At 53.4% G+C, this 18,519-nt stretch overlaps 1 protein-coding gene across 3 annotated transcripts in view; it reads left to right on the forward strand.

Annotated features, from left to right (window-relative positions):
- The first annotated feature begins 15,735 nt into the window (after positions 1-15,735).
- LOC139269082 (syntaxin-2-like) overlaps positions 15,736-18,519 on the forward strand; it is a 78,383-nt gene continuing 75,599 nt past the window's right edge. For all 3 annotated transcript variants that reach the window (XM_070888143.1, XM_070888144.1, XM_070888145.1), the window contains exon 1: positions 15,736-15,815. In XM_070888143.1, the coding sequence (XP_070744244.1) occupies positions 15,786-15,815 (30 nt within the window). In that variant the 5' untranslated portion in view covers positions 15,736-15,785. The remainder of the gene's footprint in view (positions 15,816-18,519) is intronic.

The raw sequence follows: 18,519 nt of genomic DNA on the forward strand, positions 1-18,519 counted from the left end.
TCCAAGTCAGCATGGATTTATGAAGGGAAAATCATGCTTGACAAATCTTCTGGAATTTTTTGAGGATGTAACGAGTAGAGTGGACAAGGGGGAACCAGTGGATGTGGTGTATTTGGACTTTCAAAAGGCTTTTGACAAGGTCCCACACAAGAGATGCGTGTGCAAAATCACAGCACATGCTATTGAGGGTAATATACTGATGTGGATAGAGAACCGGTTGGCAGACAGGAAGGAGAGAGTCAAGATAAATGGGACCTTTTCAGAATGGCAGGCAGTGACTAGTGGAGTGCCGCAGGGCTCAGTGCTGGGACCCAAGCTCTTTACAATATACATCAATGATTTAGATGAAAGTATTGAGTGTAATATCTCCAAGTTTGCAGATGACACTAAACTAGGTGGCAGTGTGAACTGTGAAGGGGACGCTAAGAGGCTGCAGGATGACTTGGACAGGTTAGGTGAGTGGGCAAATGCATGGCAGATGCAGTTTCATGTGGATAAATGTGAGGTTATCCACTTTGGGGGCAAAAACACGAAGACAGAATATTATCTGAATGGCGGCAGATTAGGAAAAGGGGAGGTGCAACGAGAATTGGGTGTCATGGTTCATCAGTCAATGAAAGTTGGCATACAGGTACAGCAGGCGGTGAAACATAGAAACATAGAAAATAGGTGCAGGAGTAGGCCATTCGGCCCTTCGAGCCTGCACCACCATTCAATAAGATCATGGCTGATCATTCCCTCAGTACCCCTTTCCTGCTTTCTCTCCATACCCCTTGATCCCCTTAGCCATAAGGGTCATATCTAAGAAGGCAAATGGGATGTTGGCCTTCATAGCTAGGGGATTTGAGTACAGGAGCAGGGAGGTCTTACTGCAGTTGTACAGGGCCTTGGTGAGGCCTCACCTGGAATATTGTGTTCAGTTTTGGTCTCCTAATCTGAGGAAGGACGTTCTTGCTATTGAGGGAGTGCAGCGAAGGTTCGCCAGACTGATTCCCGAGATGGCAGGACTGACATATGAGGAGGGACTGAATCAACTGGGCCTTTATACATTGGAGTTTAGAAGGATGAGAGGGGATCTCATAGAAACATATAAAATTCTGACGGGACGGGACATGTTAGGTGCGGGTAGAATGTTCCCATTGTTGGAGAAGTCCAGAACCAGGGGACATTATCTTAGGATATGGGGTAGGCCATTTAGGACTGAGATGAGGAGAAACTTCTTCACTCAGAGAGTTGTTAACCTGTGGAATTCCCTGCCGCAGAGAGTTGTTGATACCAGTTCATTGGATATATTCAAGAGGGAGTTAGATATGGCCCTTACGGCTAAAGGGATCAAAGGGTATAGAGAGAAAGCAGGAAAGGGGTACTAAGGGAATGATCAGTCGTGATCTTATTGAATGGTGGTGCAGGCTCAAAGGGCCGAATGGCCGACTCCTGCACCTATTTTCTATGTTTCTATAGTATGCAGGTACAGCAAGTGATCAAGAAGGCCAATGGTATCTTGGCCTTTATTGCAAAGGGGATGGAGTATAAAAGCAGGGAAGTCTTGCTACAGTTATACAGGGTATTGGTGAGGTCACACCTGGAGTACTGTGTATAGTTTTGGTTTCCATATTTATGAAAGGATATATTTGTTTTGGAGGTAGTTCAGAGAAGGTTCACTCGGTTGATTCCGGAGATGAGGGGGTTGACTTTTCAGGAAAGGTTGAACAGGTTGGGCCTCTACTCATTGGAATTCAGAAGAATGAGAGATGATCTTATTGAAATGTATAAGATTATGAGGGGGCTTGACAAGGTGGATTCAGAGAGGATGTTTCCACTGATAGGGGAGACTAGAACTAGGGGGCATGATCTTAGAATAAGGGGCCGCCCATTTAAAACAGAGATGAGGAGAAATTTCTTCTCTCAGAGGGTTGTAAATCTGTGGAATTCACTGCCTCAGAGAGCTGAGGAAGCTGAGACATTGAATAAATTTAAGACCGAAATAAACAGTTTCTTAAACGATAAGGGAATAAGGTGTTATGGGGAGCGGGCGGGGAAGTGGAGCTGAGTCCATGATCAGATCAGCCATGATCATATTGAATGGCGGAGCAGGCTCGAGGGACCATATGGCCTACTCCTGTTACTATTTCTTATGTTCTTATGTTAAGTTAACTTTCAGTGATCCATGTACAAGGGCACCCAGGTCTTTCTGAACACCAACATTTCCCAATCTCTCACCAACCCAACTGAATTCAATGAGAACGTGCCCTGTCGATGGCAGGGCAGGAGACCTACATCTCACCAATTTGGTTGAAACCCAAGTCCCAGATGAATGGACAAGATTATCGACCAGCTGCAGCCCCAGGCCCTCTTTATAAACATTACCGGCAAGGATCGCACAGAACGTTGGGACCATAAATTTACCACGTTCCCAGTCTCAGTGGAACAATTGTGGGGAAGTGGGGCGTGGAGGCTAGAGGAAGAGAGAGAAAATATGCAGCAAGCCAACCCAGCAAACTTTTGTGCATCCAGTAGTCATACTATATTCCAGCAGACACAGGTAAAGAGACTACCAACTCAGCTGGGTGGAGGCCACAACAGACGGAATACCAAGGAGAAGGAGGAGATAACAAACATAATATTGAAATTAATTGACAATGTAGACAACTTGGGAAAGTTGAACTAGATCGTCAATTGGTTAGAAACATAGAAATTTACGGCGCAGAAGGAGGCCATTTCGGCCCATCGCGTCCGCGCCGGCCGACAAAGAGCCGCACGGCCCTCGGTCAACAGCCCTGAAGGTTACATATAAACCTATGAACAATGAACAATGGCAGACAGGTAAAGAGCACCCGGCCCAACCAGTCCGCCTCACACAACCGCGACACCCCATGTAGCACAACATTTTACACTCCACCCCAACTGGAGTCATGTGAACTCATGGGCGAGGCAACAAAACAGATAAATTGGGGGGAAAAAAGTCTGGGAAAATTCCTCTCCGACCCATCCAGGCAATCAAAACTAGTCTAGGAGATCACTCTGCCGTATTCAATTCCCTGAAGTACTTACCATCGTATCTGCGCCAGTCAACAAGAGGCTATCCAGACTAATCCCACTTACCAGCTCTAGGTCTGTAACCCTGCAGGTTATGGCACTTCAAGTGCCCATCCAAGCACCTTTTAAATGTGGTAAGGTTTCTGTAGTGTATGGAGAAAGAGTCAGACTGAACACTGTGAGCTCAAAGTAAAGTGTGACCTTAGTCTTTTATTGCAGGTCTCCAGAGAGCCTCTCCAACCTGTGAGGCCTTCTTAAATACCTGTGCTCCCAAGGGATTATGGGATCCCTTGGGGCTCCAGGGGATGAGCCCTCTGGTGGCTGTACAGAGTAAATACAAGTCCACATATATAACAACATTCCCCCCCAAAGTCAATAGGGTAACTATTTACAATGTGAGTCGATCTGGGGCCCTTCTTGCCCTGGTTGATCGTCTCGGTGTGAAAGCTGGTGTTGTTGAATCATTTGTTGAGCCCTCGCTGGGCTGCTGTGCAGCTGGCCTTGCTGGGCTGCCTGGTGTGTTGGGCCCTGCTGGGCTGCTGTGGATGATGGGTTCTGCTTCATGGTCAACTGTGGTGTCGGTTGCCACTGGTGTGTATGTTGGGGGATCAAAAAAGGTAGGTTCCAAGATGGGTTGCTCAGGGTAGTCCGTGAATCTGAGTTTGATTTGATCCAAGTGTTTCCGGTGAATGAGTCCATTTGAAAGTTTCACCCGAAATACTCTGCTCCCCTCTTTGGCCACAACAGTGCCGGGAAGCCACTTGGGATCTTATCCATAATTTAAAACAAATACAGGATCATTGATTTCAATCTCGCGTGACATATTTGCGCTATCATGGTATTCACTTTGTTGAAGCCGCCTGCTCTCTACCTGTTCATGTCGATCAGGGTGAACTAACGAGAGCCTTGTCTTAAGTGCTCTTTTCATGAGCATTTCAGCAGGTGGGATCCGAGTGAGTGAGTGGGGTCTCGTGCGGTACCTAAGCAGGACTCGGGATAGGTGAGTCTGCAGTGAGCCTTCAGTTACCCTCTTCAAGCCTTGCTTGATGGTTTGCACTGCTCTCTCTGCCTGACCATTGGACGCTGGTTTAAACGGGGAAGAGGTGACATGTTTTGATACGTCCTTACTACACAGTATAAATGCACACGAGGCCCATGCTTGAGAGAAGGTCAGTCTGTGACCTGTCCTTTATTCCTTAGCACTCAAGTGATGAAGGTGGGTGGAGCTTCCCTTTTTATACCTGAAGGTCCAGGTTAGAAGTGTCTCCCACCTAGTGGTCAGTGTTCTCACGGTGTACAACTTAGGTCAGTTTATACATGGGTTACAATGCTGGTTGAATACATGACATCACCTCCCACCCAAAGTCTTATTGGGATCACAGGTTGAGTCTCTCTGGTGGTTTACGCTCCCTTGTAGAGCGCCTGAGTTGGGGCTCCGGTTGTTGGGCGCTGGCCTGAGTGTCTGCTGTTTGCGGTGCCTCAGGCCTGTCCGGACTGCCCACAGTGATTGGGCTCTCCTCCCTTTGGTTCCGGTGTTCGGTCACCTGTGGTGGAGTGAACTCTATATCGTGTTCTTCCTCTGCTTCTTCTATGGGGTTGCTGAACCTCCTTTTTGTTTGATCCACATTTTTGCGGCAGATTTGTCCATTGGTAAGTTTAACTACCAGAATCCTATTTCCCTCTTTGGCAACCACAGTGCCTGCGAGCCATTTGGGCCCTGCAGCATAGTTGAGGACAAAAACAAGATCATTTACATCAATACATCGCGCCCTCGCATTCCTGTCATGGTAGTGATATTGTGACTGGCGTCTGCTCTCGACAATTTCTTTCATGGTGGGGTGTATAAGGGATAATCGGGTTTTGAGCGTCCTTTTCATTAGTAGCTCTGCAGGTGGAACCCCTGTGAGCGAGTGTGGTCGGGATCTATAGGCCAACAGGAGGCGTGATAAGCGGGTTTATAGGGAACCCCCTTGGATTCTGAGCATCCCCTGTTTGATTATCTGCACTGCTCGTTCTGCCTGGCCGTTTGAGGCCGGCTTGAACGGTGCCATTCTAACATGGTTAATTCCATTGCCTGCCATGAAGTCCTGGAATTCAGTGCTTGTGAAGCACAGGCCATTGTCGCTGACCAAGATGTCCGGTAGACCGTGGGCGGCGAACATTGCCCGTAGACTTTCTACCGTGGCAGAGGATGTGCTTGAATTTAAAATGTCACACTCGATCCATTTGGAGTAGGCGTCCACTACAACCAAAAACATTTTCCCCATGAAAGGACCTGCGTAGTCTACATGGATGCGTGACCAAGGCTTGGCGGGCCATGGCCAGGGGCTAAGCGGGGCTTTCCTGGGCGCATGGCCCAGCTGGGCACACGTGTTGCACCTGCGAACACAAAGTTCCAGATCTGCGTCTATCCCTGGCCACCAAACGTGTGACCTGGCAATTGCCTTCATTGTGACAATGCCCGGATGCCCATTGTGGAGTTCTCTGATGAACACCTCTCTGCCCATCTGGGGCATGACTACGCGGATTCCCCACAGTAGGCAATCGGCCTGAATCGAGAGTTCATCCCTGCGCCTGTGAAATGGTTTAAATTTCTCAGGGCATGCCCTGTATGTGGCTGTCCAGTCCCCATTCAGGACACATTTCTTGACCAGAGACAATAGTGGGTCTCTATTTGTCCAGACTTTAATCTGACGGGCTGTCACGGGTGAGCCTTCGCTTCCGAAAGCTTCAACAGACATGATCATCTCAGCACCATGCTCGGTAGCCCCCTCAGTGGTGGCTAGTGGGAGCCTGCTGAGTGCATCGGCGCAGTTTTCGGTGCCTGGTCTGTGCCGAATTGTGTAGTCATAGGCAGCTAACGTGAGTGCCCACCTCTGTATGCGGGCCGATGCGTTTGCATTTATGGCCTTGTTGTCGGCCAAAAGGGACGTTAGGGGTTTGTGATCTGTCTCCAGCTCAAATTTCCTGTCAAACAGATACTGGTGCATTTTCTTTACCGCATATACACATGCGAGCACCTCCTTTTCTACCATCCCGTAGCCCCTTTCTGCCTGGGACAGACTCCTGGAGGCATAAGCTACCGGCTGTAACTGACCCTTGGCATTGACATGCTGCAACACACACCCGACACCATAGGACGACGCATCGCACGTTAACACAAGTTTCTTACATGAGTCATATAGCGTTAACAGATTGTTGGAACATAACAATTTGCGTGCTCTATTAAAAGCCCTTTCCTGGCTGTCCCCCCAGACCCATTCGCGACCTTTGCATAGGAGCACGTGTAGCGGCTCTAGCAGCGTGCTCAATTTGGGAAGAAAGTTACCAAAATAGTTCAGGAGCCCCAGGAACGAACGCAACTCCGTCGTGTTACAGGGTCTGGGTGCTCTCTGGATCACTTCCATCTTGGACGCAGTAGGGCTGATCCCGTCTGCTGCTACCCTCATCCCCAGGAATTCTACCTCTGGAGCTAGGAAGACGCACTTCGCCTTTTTCAGTCGCAGACCTACCCGGTCCAGTCTGCGTAGCACCTCCTCCAGGTTGTGGAGGTGTTCTTCAGTATCGTAACCCGTAATGAGGATGTCGTCCTGAAAAACCACCGTCCCTGGAATCGACTTGAGGAGGCTTTCCATATTTCGTTGGAAGATCGCGGCGGCCGAGCGAATCCCGAACGGACATCTGTTGTACTCAAACAACCCCTTGTGTGTCGTGATGGTGGTCAGCTTCTTCGACTCACTCGCCAGCTCCTGGGTCATGTAAGCTGAGGTCAGGTCCAATTTTGAAAAAAGTTTGCCACCGGATAGCGTCGCAAAGAGGTCCTCCGCTCTCGGTAGCGGGTACTGGTCTTGGAGTGACACCCGATTGATGGTGGCCTTGTAATCGCCACATATCCTGACCGACCCATCCGCCTTGAGCACCGGCACAATCGGGCTCGCCCAGTCACTGAATTCGACTGGCGAGATGATGCCTTCCCTCAACAGGCGGTCCAATTCGCCTTCTCTCTTTTCCCGCATCACGTACGGCACCGCTCTGGCCTTGTGGTGTACTGGCCTGGTGTCCGTGTTTATGTGAATCACTACCTTGGTCCCCATGAAAGTGCCGATGCCGGGTTGAAATAATGAGTCAAATTTGTCCAGGACCTGTGAGCATGATACTCGCTCCACAGAGGAAATTGCATTGACATTGCCCCATTTCCAGTTCATGACAGCAAGCCAACTCCTCCCCAGTAGTGCGGGACCGTACCCTGGGACAACCCAGAGTGGCAGTCTGTTCTCTGAATCTTTGTGGGTCACGACTACCGTGGTGCTGCCTAGCACCGGAATGATCTGCTTTGTTTAAGTCCGTAGCTGTGCATCAATCGGCGATAATTTTGGCCTCCTGGCCTTGGATGCCCACAACTTTCCGAACTGTTTGATACCCATCAGGGACTGGCTGGCACCCGTGTCTAACTCCATTGATACTGGGATGCCATTGAGGAGCACTTTCATCATTATCGGTGGCGTCCTGGTGTATGAACTGTATACGTGCTCCACATGAACTCGTTGAACTTTAGCTTCCAGCGATTTCCCCCAGTGTCCATTTCTGCAATTTCTGCAGGTATTTTGCTCATCTCTGCAAACTCCGGCTGAGTGTGTGCCTCCACGCCTCCAGCATGAGTTGCGGTTTGAAACAAAAGGTCCCTTGCCAGTCGATCGTCCCTGACTGCCCCTGTTTTCCTGGATAACTGTGTGCTGCTTTAACAATGTTGAATCTCTGTCCCAACCATTCCTTAACACAGTACCTCTCGTCTGTTCTGCTAGTGGCCATGCTCGCGTGGTTTAAATCCCAGTTTCTTGTCGCCATTGATACGTCCTTACTATACAGTATAAATGCACACGAGGCCCATGCTTGAGAGAAGGTCAGTCTGTGACCTGTCCATTATTCCTTAGCACTCAAGTGATGAAGGTGGGTGGAGCTTCCCCTTTTATACCTGAAGGTCCAGGTTAGGAGTGTCTCCCACCTAGTGGTCAGTGTTCTCACGGTGTACAACTTAGGTCAGTTTATACATGGGTTACAATGCTGGTTGAATACATGACATGTTTGATCTCGTTACGGGTCATGAATTCTTTGAACTCAGCACTGGTAAAACATGGCCCGTTGTCGCTCACCAGGACATCGGGTGGGCCGTGTGTGGCAAACATGACCCGCAGGCTTTCAGTAGTGGCAGTGAACGTGCTAGCCGACATTATCTCACATTCAATCCACTTGGAGTATGCGTCTACAACCACAAGGAATATTTTACCCAAGAACGGGCCTGCATAGTCGTTGTGTACCCTAGACCACGGTTTGGAGGGCCAAGACCATAAACTTAGTGGCACCTCCCTGAGTACATTGCTTAACTGCGAGCATGTATTACATCTGTGAACGCAGGACTCTAAGTCTGCATCGATACCAGGCCACCACACGTGGGATCTGGCTATCGCTTTCATCATTAAGATGCCTGGGTGGGTACTGTGGAGGTCATTGATGAAGGTGTCTCTGCCCTTCTTGGGGAACACTACTCGATTGCCCCACAGAAGGCAGTCTGCCTGTATAGACATTTCATCTTTGTGCTGCTAGAACGGCTTTATCTCTTCCTGCATTTCCACTGGGACACTGGACCAGATCCAGTGAAGCACACAGCTTTTGACTAGAGATAATAAGGGATCCTGGCTTGTCCAGGTTTTGATCTGCCGGGCAGTGATGGGTGATTGCTCACTCTCAAATGCTTCCATAACCATGGCTAGATCTGCGGGCTGCAACATTTCCACCCCTGTGGTGGGCAATGGCAGCCTACTGAGAGCATCGGAGCAGTTTTCTGTGCCTGGCCTGTGGCGGATGGCGTAGTTGTATGTGGACAACGTGAGCGCCCATGTCTGGATGCGGGCCGATGCATTGGTATTTATCCCTTTACTCTCGGAAAACAGGGATATAAATGGCGTATAGTCATTTCCAATTCAAATTTTAGCCCAAACAGGTATTGATGCATTTTCTTTATCCCATAGACACACGCTAATGCTTCTTTTTCAATCATGCTGGAGACTCTCTCGGCCTTAGACAGACTCCTGGATGCATAAGCAACCGGTTGCAGTTTCCCGAAATCATTAGCTTGTTGCAATACACACCCGATGCCGTATGACGACGCATCACATGCTAGTACCAAACGCTTACATGGATCATACAACACAAGCAATTTGTTTGAGCATAACAATTTTCTCGCTTTTACAAAGGCATTTTCTTGGCTTTTGCCCCAAACCCATTTACCCCCTTTTCGTAGTAAGACATGTAATGGTTCTAGCAGGGTGCTGAGACCCGGTAAGAAGTTACCAAAGTAGTTCGAGAGTCCCAGAAACGACCGCAGCTCCATCACGTTCTGTGGCCTCGGTGCGTTCTCGATTGCCTGTCATCGCGTTGGTGGGCCTGATGCCGTCCGCCGCAATCCTCCTTCCCAGGAACTCCACTTCAGGCGCCAGGAAAACGCACTTCGAGCGTTTTAACCTGAGCCCCACGCGGTTGAGTCGACTAAGAACCTCCTCCAGGTTCTGCAGATGCTCGACTGTGTTCCGACCTGTGACCAAGATGTCGTCCTGGAAGACCACGGTGTGCGGGACCGACTTCAGTAAACTTTCCATGTTTCTCTGGAATATCGCCGCCGCTGATCGGATTCCAAACGGGCATCTGTTATAAACAAAAAGACCTTTGTGCGTGTTGATGCAGGTGAGGGCCTTCGATGATTCCTCCAGTTCCTGCGTCATGTAGGCTGAAGTCAGATCCAGCTTCGTGAACGTCTTTCCTCCCGCCAGTGTTGCAAAGAGGTCGTCGGCTTTTAGTAGTGGTTATTGGTCCTGCAGGGAGAAACGATTGATAGTTACTTTGTAATTGCCACAGATTCTGACGGTGCCGTCTCCCTTGAGGACTGGGACAATAGGACTGGCTCACTCGCTGAACTCAATCGGTCTAGCTCGATCTCTACCCTTTCTCTCATCATATACGGTAGTGCTCTCGCCTTGTGATGGATGGGTCGCGCCCCCGGAATTAGGTGGATCTGCACTTTTGCTCCTTGGAATTTCCCGATGCCTGGTTCAAACAGCAAAGCAAATTTGTTTAAGACCTGGGAACACGAAGTGTCGTCAGCGGGCGATGTTGTCCCAGTTCCAGCGTATCTTTCCCAGCCAGCTCCTGCCGAGCAGCGTGGGACCATCGCCCTGTCCCACCCAGAGTGGTAGCTTGTGCACCGCTCCATCATAGGAGACCTTTACGGTAGCACTGCCGATTATAGGAATCAGTTCTTTTATGTAAGTTCTTAGTTTCGTGCGAATTGGAGTTAAGACTGACCTTGAGGCCTTGTTGCACTACAACCTTTCGGAAGTCTTTTTGCCCATGATGGACTGGCTCGCGCCCGTGTCCAGCTCCATTGACACCGGGAGTCCATTTAGTTCAACATTCAGCATTATCGGGGGACAATTCATGGTGAATGTGTGAACCACATGTACCTCTGCCTCCTCGATCTGAGGCTCTGTTTCGTCGTGATCCTCCTCTGCAACCTGGTGCTTTGCAGGTTTAACAGGCTTTGCAGCTCGCCTGCACACTCATTGGAGGTGTCCCATTGTTCCATGCCCTTGCAAACGTATCCTTTGAAGCGGCATGAATGGAAACGATGATCACCCCGCAGCGCCAACAAGGTGTTAATGGCCTTGCATTCATCACTCTTGATGGTGGACTCTGAGACATCTGCGGACGTGTAGCTGCAGGTATGTGTGACCTGCCCTGTACGTTACGATTCGAAAACAACATCACTTTGTTCACAGTACTTGTAGCAGCACTTGTGTGCTGAGAGATTTGCTTAGTATTGTCACTGGTGGCAATGAACGCCTGGGCTATCGCTATGGCTTTACTCAAGGTTGGGGTCTCTACAGTCAAAAGCTTGCTAGGTATGGTTTCGTGGCCAATGCCAAGTACGAAAAAGTCTCTGAGCATGTGCTCCAAATGTCTTTCAAATTTGCAATGTCCTGCAAGGCGTCTTAGCTCGGCGACATAACTCGCCACTTCCTGGCCTTCAGACCTTTTGTAGGTGTAGAACTGGTACCTCACCATCAGAACGCTTTCCTTCGGGTTCAAATGCTCTCAGACCAGTGTGCACAAATCGTCGTACGATTTCTCCGTGGGTTTCGCTGGAGTGAGCAGATTCTTCATGAGGCCATATGTTGGTGCCCCACAGACAGTGAGGAGGATCGCCCTTCATTTGGCAGCGCTCTCTTCCCCATCTAGCTCGTTGGTCACGAAGTATTGGTCGAGTCGCTCCACTAAAGTTTCCCAATCATCTCCCTCCGAAAATTTCTCCAGGATGCCCACTGTTCTCTGCATTTTTGGATTCGCTATCTGTATCTCGTTACCAGTTGTTGTGTATGGAGAAAGAGTCAGACTGAATACTGTGAGCTCAAAGTAACGTGTGACCGTAGTCTTTTATTGCAGGTCTCCACAGTGCCAACCTGTGAATCCTTCTTAAATACCTGTGCTCCCAAGGGATTATGGGATCCCTTGGGATTCTGGGGAATGAGCCCTCTGGTGGCTGTACAGAGTAAATACAAGTCCACATATATAACAGACGCGAAGTATCATCTTTTCTGGGAATGGTAGCCAGAGCTAGCAAATCACCAGTTCTCTGTAACAGCAGGTCGGAGGACAGTCAAGAACCAAACAACTCTGAAGTGGCATAGCAAGCCGATCAGTTGTATCAAACTGCCCCACGGCCCACCACCTTCTCAAGGAGCAACTGGGGACGGGCAATAAATGCCGGCCTTGTCAGTGACGCCCACGTCCCCAGAATGAATTTTGAAATCATTTTAAAAGTTGTTTTATTGCATAGAATGTACAGCCCAGAAACAGGCCATTGGGCCCACCGCTCCGTGCCGGGGTTTATGCTCCACACCAGCCCCCTCCCACCCCTCTCACCCCATCACCATATCCTTCTATTCCTTTCTCCCTCATGTGTTTATAGACCTACCCTTCCATGGTTTTTGCAGCACCCAGTCCATGTTGCCGTGACGTTAGAGTCAGAGTATCCGAGCCAATGTTACCACCGGGTTTTCAAGCATCTTACAATTCGGGCTGCATCGAGTGACAGAGAATGGTGAGAATGTGGAACTTGCTGCCACAGGCAGGGGTTGAGCTGAATAGTATCGATGCATTTAAGGGGAAGCTGGATAATCGCATGAGGGATATCTTCTTCTTAGGCAGTCCCTTGTATCGAGGATGACTTGCTTCCAAAGCAAAAAGGGATGAGTTCACAGGTGTTTCAATGAAGGACCGAATATTCCGGATCCCGAATTACATCCTGAAGGGTGGGAGATGCCTGTGGGTGGATTTTTTTAACGTGGGGTGACCGTTGCACACCAGCCACCACACGGGGCTTGACAGAGCGAGGTCTTGGTCCAGTGGCAAGGGTTAACCAGGACGACTGGTCTGTTGCACGGACCTCGTGCACACACACATCGCAGTGTGGGCTGGCCCGTGCTGCCCTTGGGCCCTTGGCTAGTCTTGGCCTGCTGACAGGGTGAGATGGCGAGGGGTGGGAGGAGGCTCGTGTGGAGCATAAACACCGGCACGGACCTGTGGGGCCGAAAGGCCTGTTTCAGTGCTGTAGTCTCGACATAATTCTTATGATTGGAGTTCGACCTATAGGTTAGGCTGTCAGTTGAAGTCGACAATAAAGGTTTGAAAGCAGAAGAATCTCCCACAGGGAGGCCTGAATGGAACAATGCAGCAACAGCTGGGAAGCAGCGGTAAACAGTTTGAGCTGAGGTGAAGGCGTGCATGAATGCTGACAACATGCCCCGGAGCTGATCCTCCAGAGGCAACCCCGCACTGAGCTTACGGCAGGTGAAAGTTGGGAGCTGTAATATTTTAAAATGAAACCACTTCCGCATAGAATCACACAATCTCACAGCACAGGAGGATCCCATTCGGCCCATCATGCCTGTGCCGGCTCTGTGATAGAGCGATCCAATCAGTCCCACTCCCCCCGCTCTTTCCCCACAGCCCGGCAAACCTTTCCCCGTCAAGTACATGTCCAATTCTTCTTTTGGAAAGGTACCATTGCATCTGCTTCCATCAAACTATTATTATTATTTTAAATTATTTATACAATTTATATTAAAGATTTAGACTCTGGAATCAAAAACACAATATCTAAATTTGCGTATCACACCATATTGGGGAGGTGGTTGGGTGGTGATAGTCAGTACTGAGGGGGACTGCAACAAATTACAGGGGGACATTAATAAACTTGCAGAATGGGCAAATGAAATTCAACACAGATAAATGTGAGGCATTACATTTTGTTGTGGAGAATAGGGAGATCACTTATTACTGGGAGGGTGTGAGTCTGGGTGGGGTAGAGGAACAAAGGGATCTCGGATACAAATGCACACATCGCTAAACATTGCGACACAGGTTAGCAAGGGCATAAAAAGCAAACCAAGAACTAGAGTTTATTTCTAGAGGGATAGAATTGAAAAGTAGTGAAGTTATGCTAAACCTATATCGAACCTCGGTTAGACCACACTCGGAGTACTGCGTACAGTTCTGGTCACTATATAATAAAAAGGACATAGAGGCACTGGAGAGGGTGCAGAGACGATTTACAAGGATGATACCAGAAATGTGAGGCTATACATATCAGGAAAGGATAAGCTGAGTGAAGGCCTCGTAACCTGCTATATTCAGTTCCCAGGCCTGACCATCTTGTAGCCATGTCTCAGTACTGGCTACCAGGTCATACCCTCTAATTGGAATTGGTGCCTGCAGTTCATTCAATGTATTCCTCATACTCTGTGTGTTTGTATAAAGCACGTTTATCTGGGCCACAACCCAGCCTGTCCTTCCGCTCGAATGTTTTACTCACATGTTTCTTATTTCTCTATCCTAGATTAATCACTTTGCATCTTTTAATTTTCCCTTTACCTGTAATGCCTAAATCACAATTTCTGAATGTTACTCTACTCTCTCCTCTTGTGTTATTATTTGTTCTACAATTTCCACCCGCGCCCTCCCCCCACATTTACTAGTTTAAAGTCCATCGACCACCCTATTTATCCTTTCCGCCAGGACCCTGGTCCCAGCCGGGTTCAGATGGAGCCCGTCCCAATGGTACAGCTCCTTCCTGTCCCAATCCTGGTGCCAGTGCCCCATGGAATGGAAGCCCTCTTTCTCACACCACTCCTTCAGCCATGTGGTTGCTTCCCTAATCAGATTATCCCTACGCCAATCTGCACCTGGCTCAGGTCATAAACCAGAGATTATAACCCTTGAGGTCGTGTTCTTTAATTTAGCTGTGAGTTCCTGGTATTCCCCAATAGGACCTCCTGCCTGCTCTTCCCTGTGTTTGGTGCCAACATGGACCACAACAACTGGATCCTCCCCCTCCCTCTCCAATATCCTTGCAATCCAGTTCGAGATGTCTCTCCCCCGGCACTAGGTAGGCAACATACCATGTGGGACTCTGATCCTGCTTACAAAGGATGCTCTCTGTCTCCCTAATGATAGAATCCCCTACAGCCACCGCATTACACTTCCTCTCCTCCTCCCTCCTGCTTTGGGCAGCCTCCTGCTCCTGATGGTAGAGAACTAAATAAAACTGCTCATTTCTAGCAGATAGCCGTGAGCATATTTGTATTTGTGAATAATAATTTGGGTTATTTCCTCCCCCACACATTTTCCGTGTTGATGTGAATGAATGCCCCGGCCCTGTGTCAATGAGCTTTCTGCGGGCTTGGCTTCGATGTAGGCGGATGTGGGTTTGGGTTAGGGTCCAATGCAGTTTTGGATTGTAGTTCCATTTGGTTTTGAGTTTGAACAGATGTTGAGTTGGGATCTGGATGGGATTGGAGTGTGGATTTTATTGGATAGAGTTCGGGTTGGGATTGGGGTGGAGTTTATAATCGTATTGGGGTTGACTTGACATTGTGGCTGGGGTTGAGTCGATGTTTGAAGTGGGTTGGGCTGCAGTGCCGTTGTGTTTAGAGTTGGGTAGGCTTTATATTTGGGGAGTGATTGAGTTACGTTTGAGGAAAGGTGTTGGCGAGAATTTTAACCCCCACAACAGGCGGAAAGGCCGGGGGAGTAAAGGGGTTTCGGGGTGTGCTCATTGTGGGTGCTATTTGGAGTGGGCGGGGTCTGGGATTAGGGAGTGTGGCCTGGGATTAGGAGGTGTGGCCTTAATTTAGGAGGTGTGGCCTGGGATTAGGGGGTGTGGCCTTAATTTAGGAGGTGTGGCCTGGGATTAGGAGGTGTGGCCTTAATTTAGGAGGTGTGGCCTGGGATTAGGGGGTGTGGCCTTAATTTAGGAGGTGTGGCCTGGGATTAGGAGGTGTGGCCTTAATTTAGGAGGTGTGGCCTGGGATTAGGGGGTGTGGCCTTAATTTAGGAGGTGTGGCCTGGGATTAGATGGTGTGGCCTTAATTTAGGAGGTGTGGCCTGGGATTAGGGGGTGTGGCCTTAATTTAGGAGGTGTGGCCTGGGATTTGGGGGTGTGGCCTTAATTTAGGAGGTGGGGCCTGGGATTAGGGGGTGTGGCCTTAATTTAGGAGGTGTGGCCTGGGATTAGGGGGTGTGGCTTGGCCTGGGGCGGGTGTTGTTGGGGGCGAGGACAAGCTCAGGGGGCGTGGTCTGTGCGGGGGGCGGGGCCGTGTGTCTATCCCGAGCGGCGGCGGCCCGGGCCGAGGGCGGCAATGAAGGACCGACTGGGGGACCTGCGGGCGGTGAGTGAGGGAGGTGTGAGTGAGGGGGGTGAGGTGGGGGACTGAGGGGGCACGGGCGCGGGCCACCCCCTCCCCTCCCCCGGGTAACGGCCCTCTCTGTTCCCGGACCGTTACCCGCGCCGCCCGCCCGGCCCCGGGAGTCAGAGCCGCCTCACCCCCCGCCCCCGCCCCCGCCCCGGGCTCCGGCTCCCCGCAACCCCCCCCCCCCCCCCCCGCCGTCCCCTTCCCCCCTCCCATGTCACCTTCTCCCCCCCCCCCCCCCCCCAGTCCCCTTCCACTCCCCCCCCCCCACCTTCCCCTCCCCCCCCCTCCCATGTCACCTTCTCTCCCCCCCCCCTCCCCCGTCCCCTTCCCCTTTCCCCCCCCCCACGTCCCCTTCCCCTTCCCCTTTTCCCCCCCCCACGTCCCCTTCCCCTTCCCCTTTCCCCCCCCCCACGTCCCCTTCCCCCTCCCCCCCCCCACGTCCCCTTCCCCCTCCCCCCCCCCCACATCCCCTTCCCCTTCCCCCCCCCAACGTCCCTTCCCCTTTCTCCCCCCCCCCCCCACGTCCCCTTCCCCCTCCCCTTCCCCCTCGAAAAGAAACCAAGAGCACCACGTCCCCTTCCCCCTCCCCCCCCACGTCCCCGTCCCCTTCCCCTTCCCCCCCCCCACTCCCCTTCCCCTTCCCCCCCCCCCCACGTCCCCTTCCCCTTTCCCCCCCCACGTCCCCTTCCCCTTTTCCCCCCCCCCCACCACACCCCTTCCCCCTCTCCCCCCCCCACGTCCCCTTCCCCTTTCTCCCCCCCCCCCACGTCCTCTTCCCCCTCCCCCCCCCACGTCCCCTTCCCCCTCCCCTTCCCCTCCCCCCCCACGTCCCCGCTCCCCATCCCCCTAGGCCCCCCCCCACGTCCCCTTCCCCTTCCCCCCCCCCCCCCACGTCCCCTTCCCCCTTTCCCCCCTTCCCCCCCCCACGTCCCCTTCCCCCCCCCCACGTCCCCTTCCCCCCCCCACGTCCCCTTCCCCCCCCCACGTCCCCTTCCCCCCCCCACCCCCTTCCCCCCCCCCACGTCCCCTTCCCCTTTCCCCCCCCCCCTTCCTTCCCCCCCCCACGTCCCCTTCCCCTTTCCCCCCCCCACGTCCCCTTCCCCTTTCCCCCCCCCACATCCCTTCCCCTTTCCCCCCCCCCACGTCCCCTTCCCCTTTCCCCCCCCACCACATCCCCTTCCCCCCTCCCCCCCCCCACGTCCCCTTCCCCTTTCCCCACCCCAACGTCCCCTTCCCCTTTCTCCCCCCCCACGTCCCCTTCCCCCTCCCCCCCCCCCCACGTCCCCTTCCCCCTCCCCCCCCCCCCCACGTCCCCTTCCCCTCCCCCCCCCCCCACGTCCCGTCCCCTTCCCCTTCCCCCCCCACGTCCCCTTCCCCTCCCACGTCCCCTTCCCCTCCCACGTCCCCTTCCCCTTCCCCCCTTCCCCTTCCCCCCTCCCCCCCACGTCCCCTTCCCCTTCCCCCCCCCCACGTCCCCTTCCCCCTCCCCCCCCCCACGTCCCTTCTCCCTTCCCCTTTCCCCCCCCTTCCCCTTTCCCCCCCTTCCCCTTTCCCCCCCTTCCCCTTTCCCCCCCTCCCCTCCCCCCTCTCCCCTTCCCCTTCCCCCCCCACTTCCCCTTCCCCCCCCCCACGGCCCCTTCCCCTCCCCCACGTCCCCTTCCCCTTCCCCCCCACGTCCCCTTCGCCCCCGCCACGTCCCCTTCCCCCCCACGTCCCTTCCCCTTCCCCCCCCCTCACGTCCCCTCCCCCCCCCCCACGTCCCCTTCCCCTTCCCCCCCCCTCACGTCCCCTTCCCCTTCCCCCCCACGTCCCCTCCCCCACGTCCCCCCCCCCACGTCCCCTTCCCCCCCCCCACGTCCCCTTCCCCTTCCCCCCCCCCTCACGTCCCCTTCCCCTTCCCCCCCACGTCCCCTTCCCCCCCCCCACGTCCCTTCCCCCCCCCCCACGCCCCTTCCCCTTCCCCCCCCCTCACGTCCCCTTCCCCTTCCCCCCCACGTCCCCTTCCCCCCCCCCCCCCACGTCCCCTTCCCCCCCCCCCCACGTCCCCCTTCCCCCCCCCCCACGTCCCCTTCCCCCCCCCCACGTCCCTTCCCCCCCCCCACGTCCCCTTCCCCCCCCCCCACCTCCCCTTCCCCCCCCCCCCACGTCCCCTTCCCCTTCCCCCCCACGTCCCCTTCCCCTTCCCCCCCCACGTCCCCTTCCCCTCCCCCCACGTCCCCTTCCCCTTCCCCCCACGTCCCCTTCCCCTTCCCCCCACGTCCCCTTCCCCTTCCCCCCCACGTCCCCTTCCCCTTCCCCCCCACGTCCCCTTCCCCTTCCCCCCACGTCCCCTTCCCCCCCCCCACGTCCCCTTCCCCTTCCCCCCCCCCACGTCCCCTTCCCCTTCCCCCCCCCCACGTCCCCTTTCCCCCCCCCCACGTCCCTTTCCCCCCCCCCACGTCCCCTTTCCCCCCCCCCACGTCCCCTTTCCCCCCCCCCACGTCCCCTTTCCCCCCCCCACGTCCCCTTTCCCCCCCCCCACGTCCCCTTTCCCCCCCCCACGTCCCCTTTCCCCCCCCCCACGTCCCCTTCCCCCCCCCACCCCTTCCCCTTCCCCCCCCCCCCCACGTCCCCTTCCCCTTCCCCCCCCCCCCACGTCCCCTTCCCCTTCCCCCCCACGTCCCCTTCCCCTTTCCCCCCC

The sequence above is a fragment of the Pristiophorus japonicus genome, chromosome 8 (genome assembly GCF_044704955.1).
Source record: "Pristiophorus japonicus isolate sPriJap1 chromosome 8, sPriJap1.hap1, whole genome shotgun sequence".
Taxonomy (NCBI): Eukaryota; Metazoa; Chordata; class Chondrichthyes; family Pristiophoridae; genus Pristiophorus; species Pristiophorus japonicus.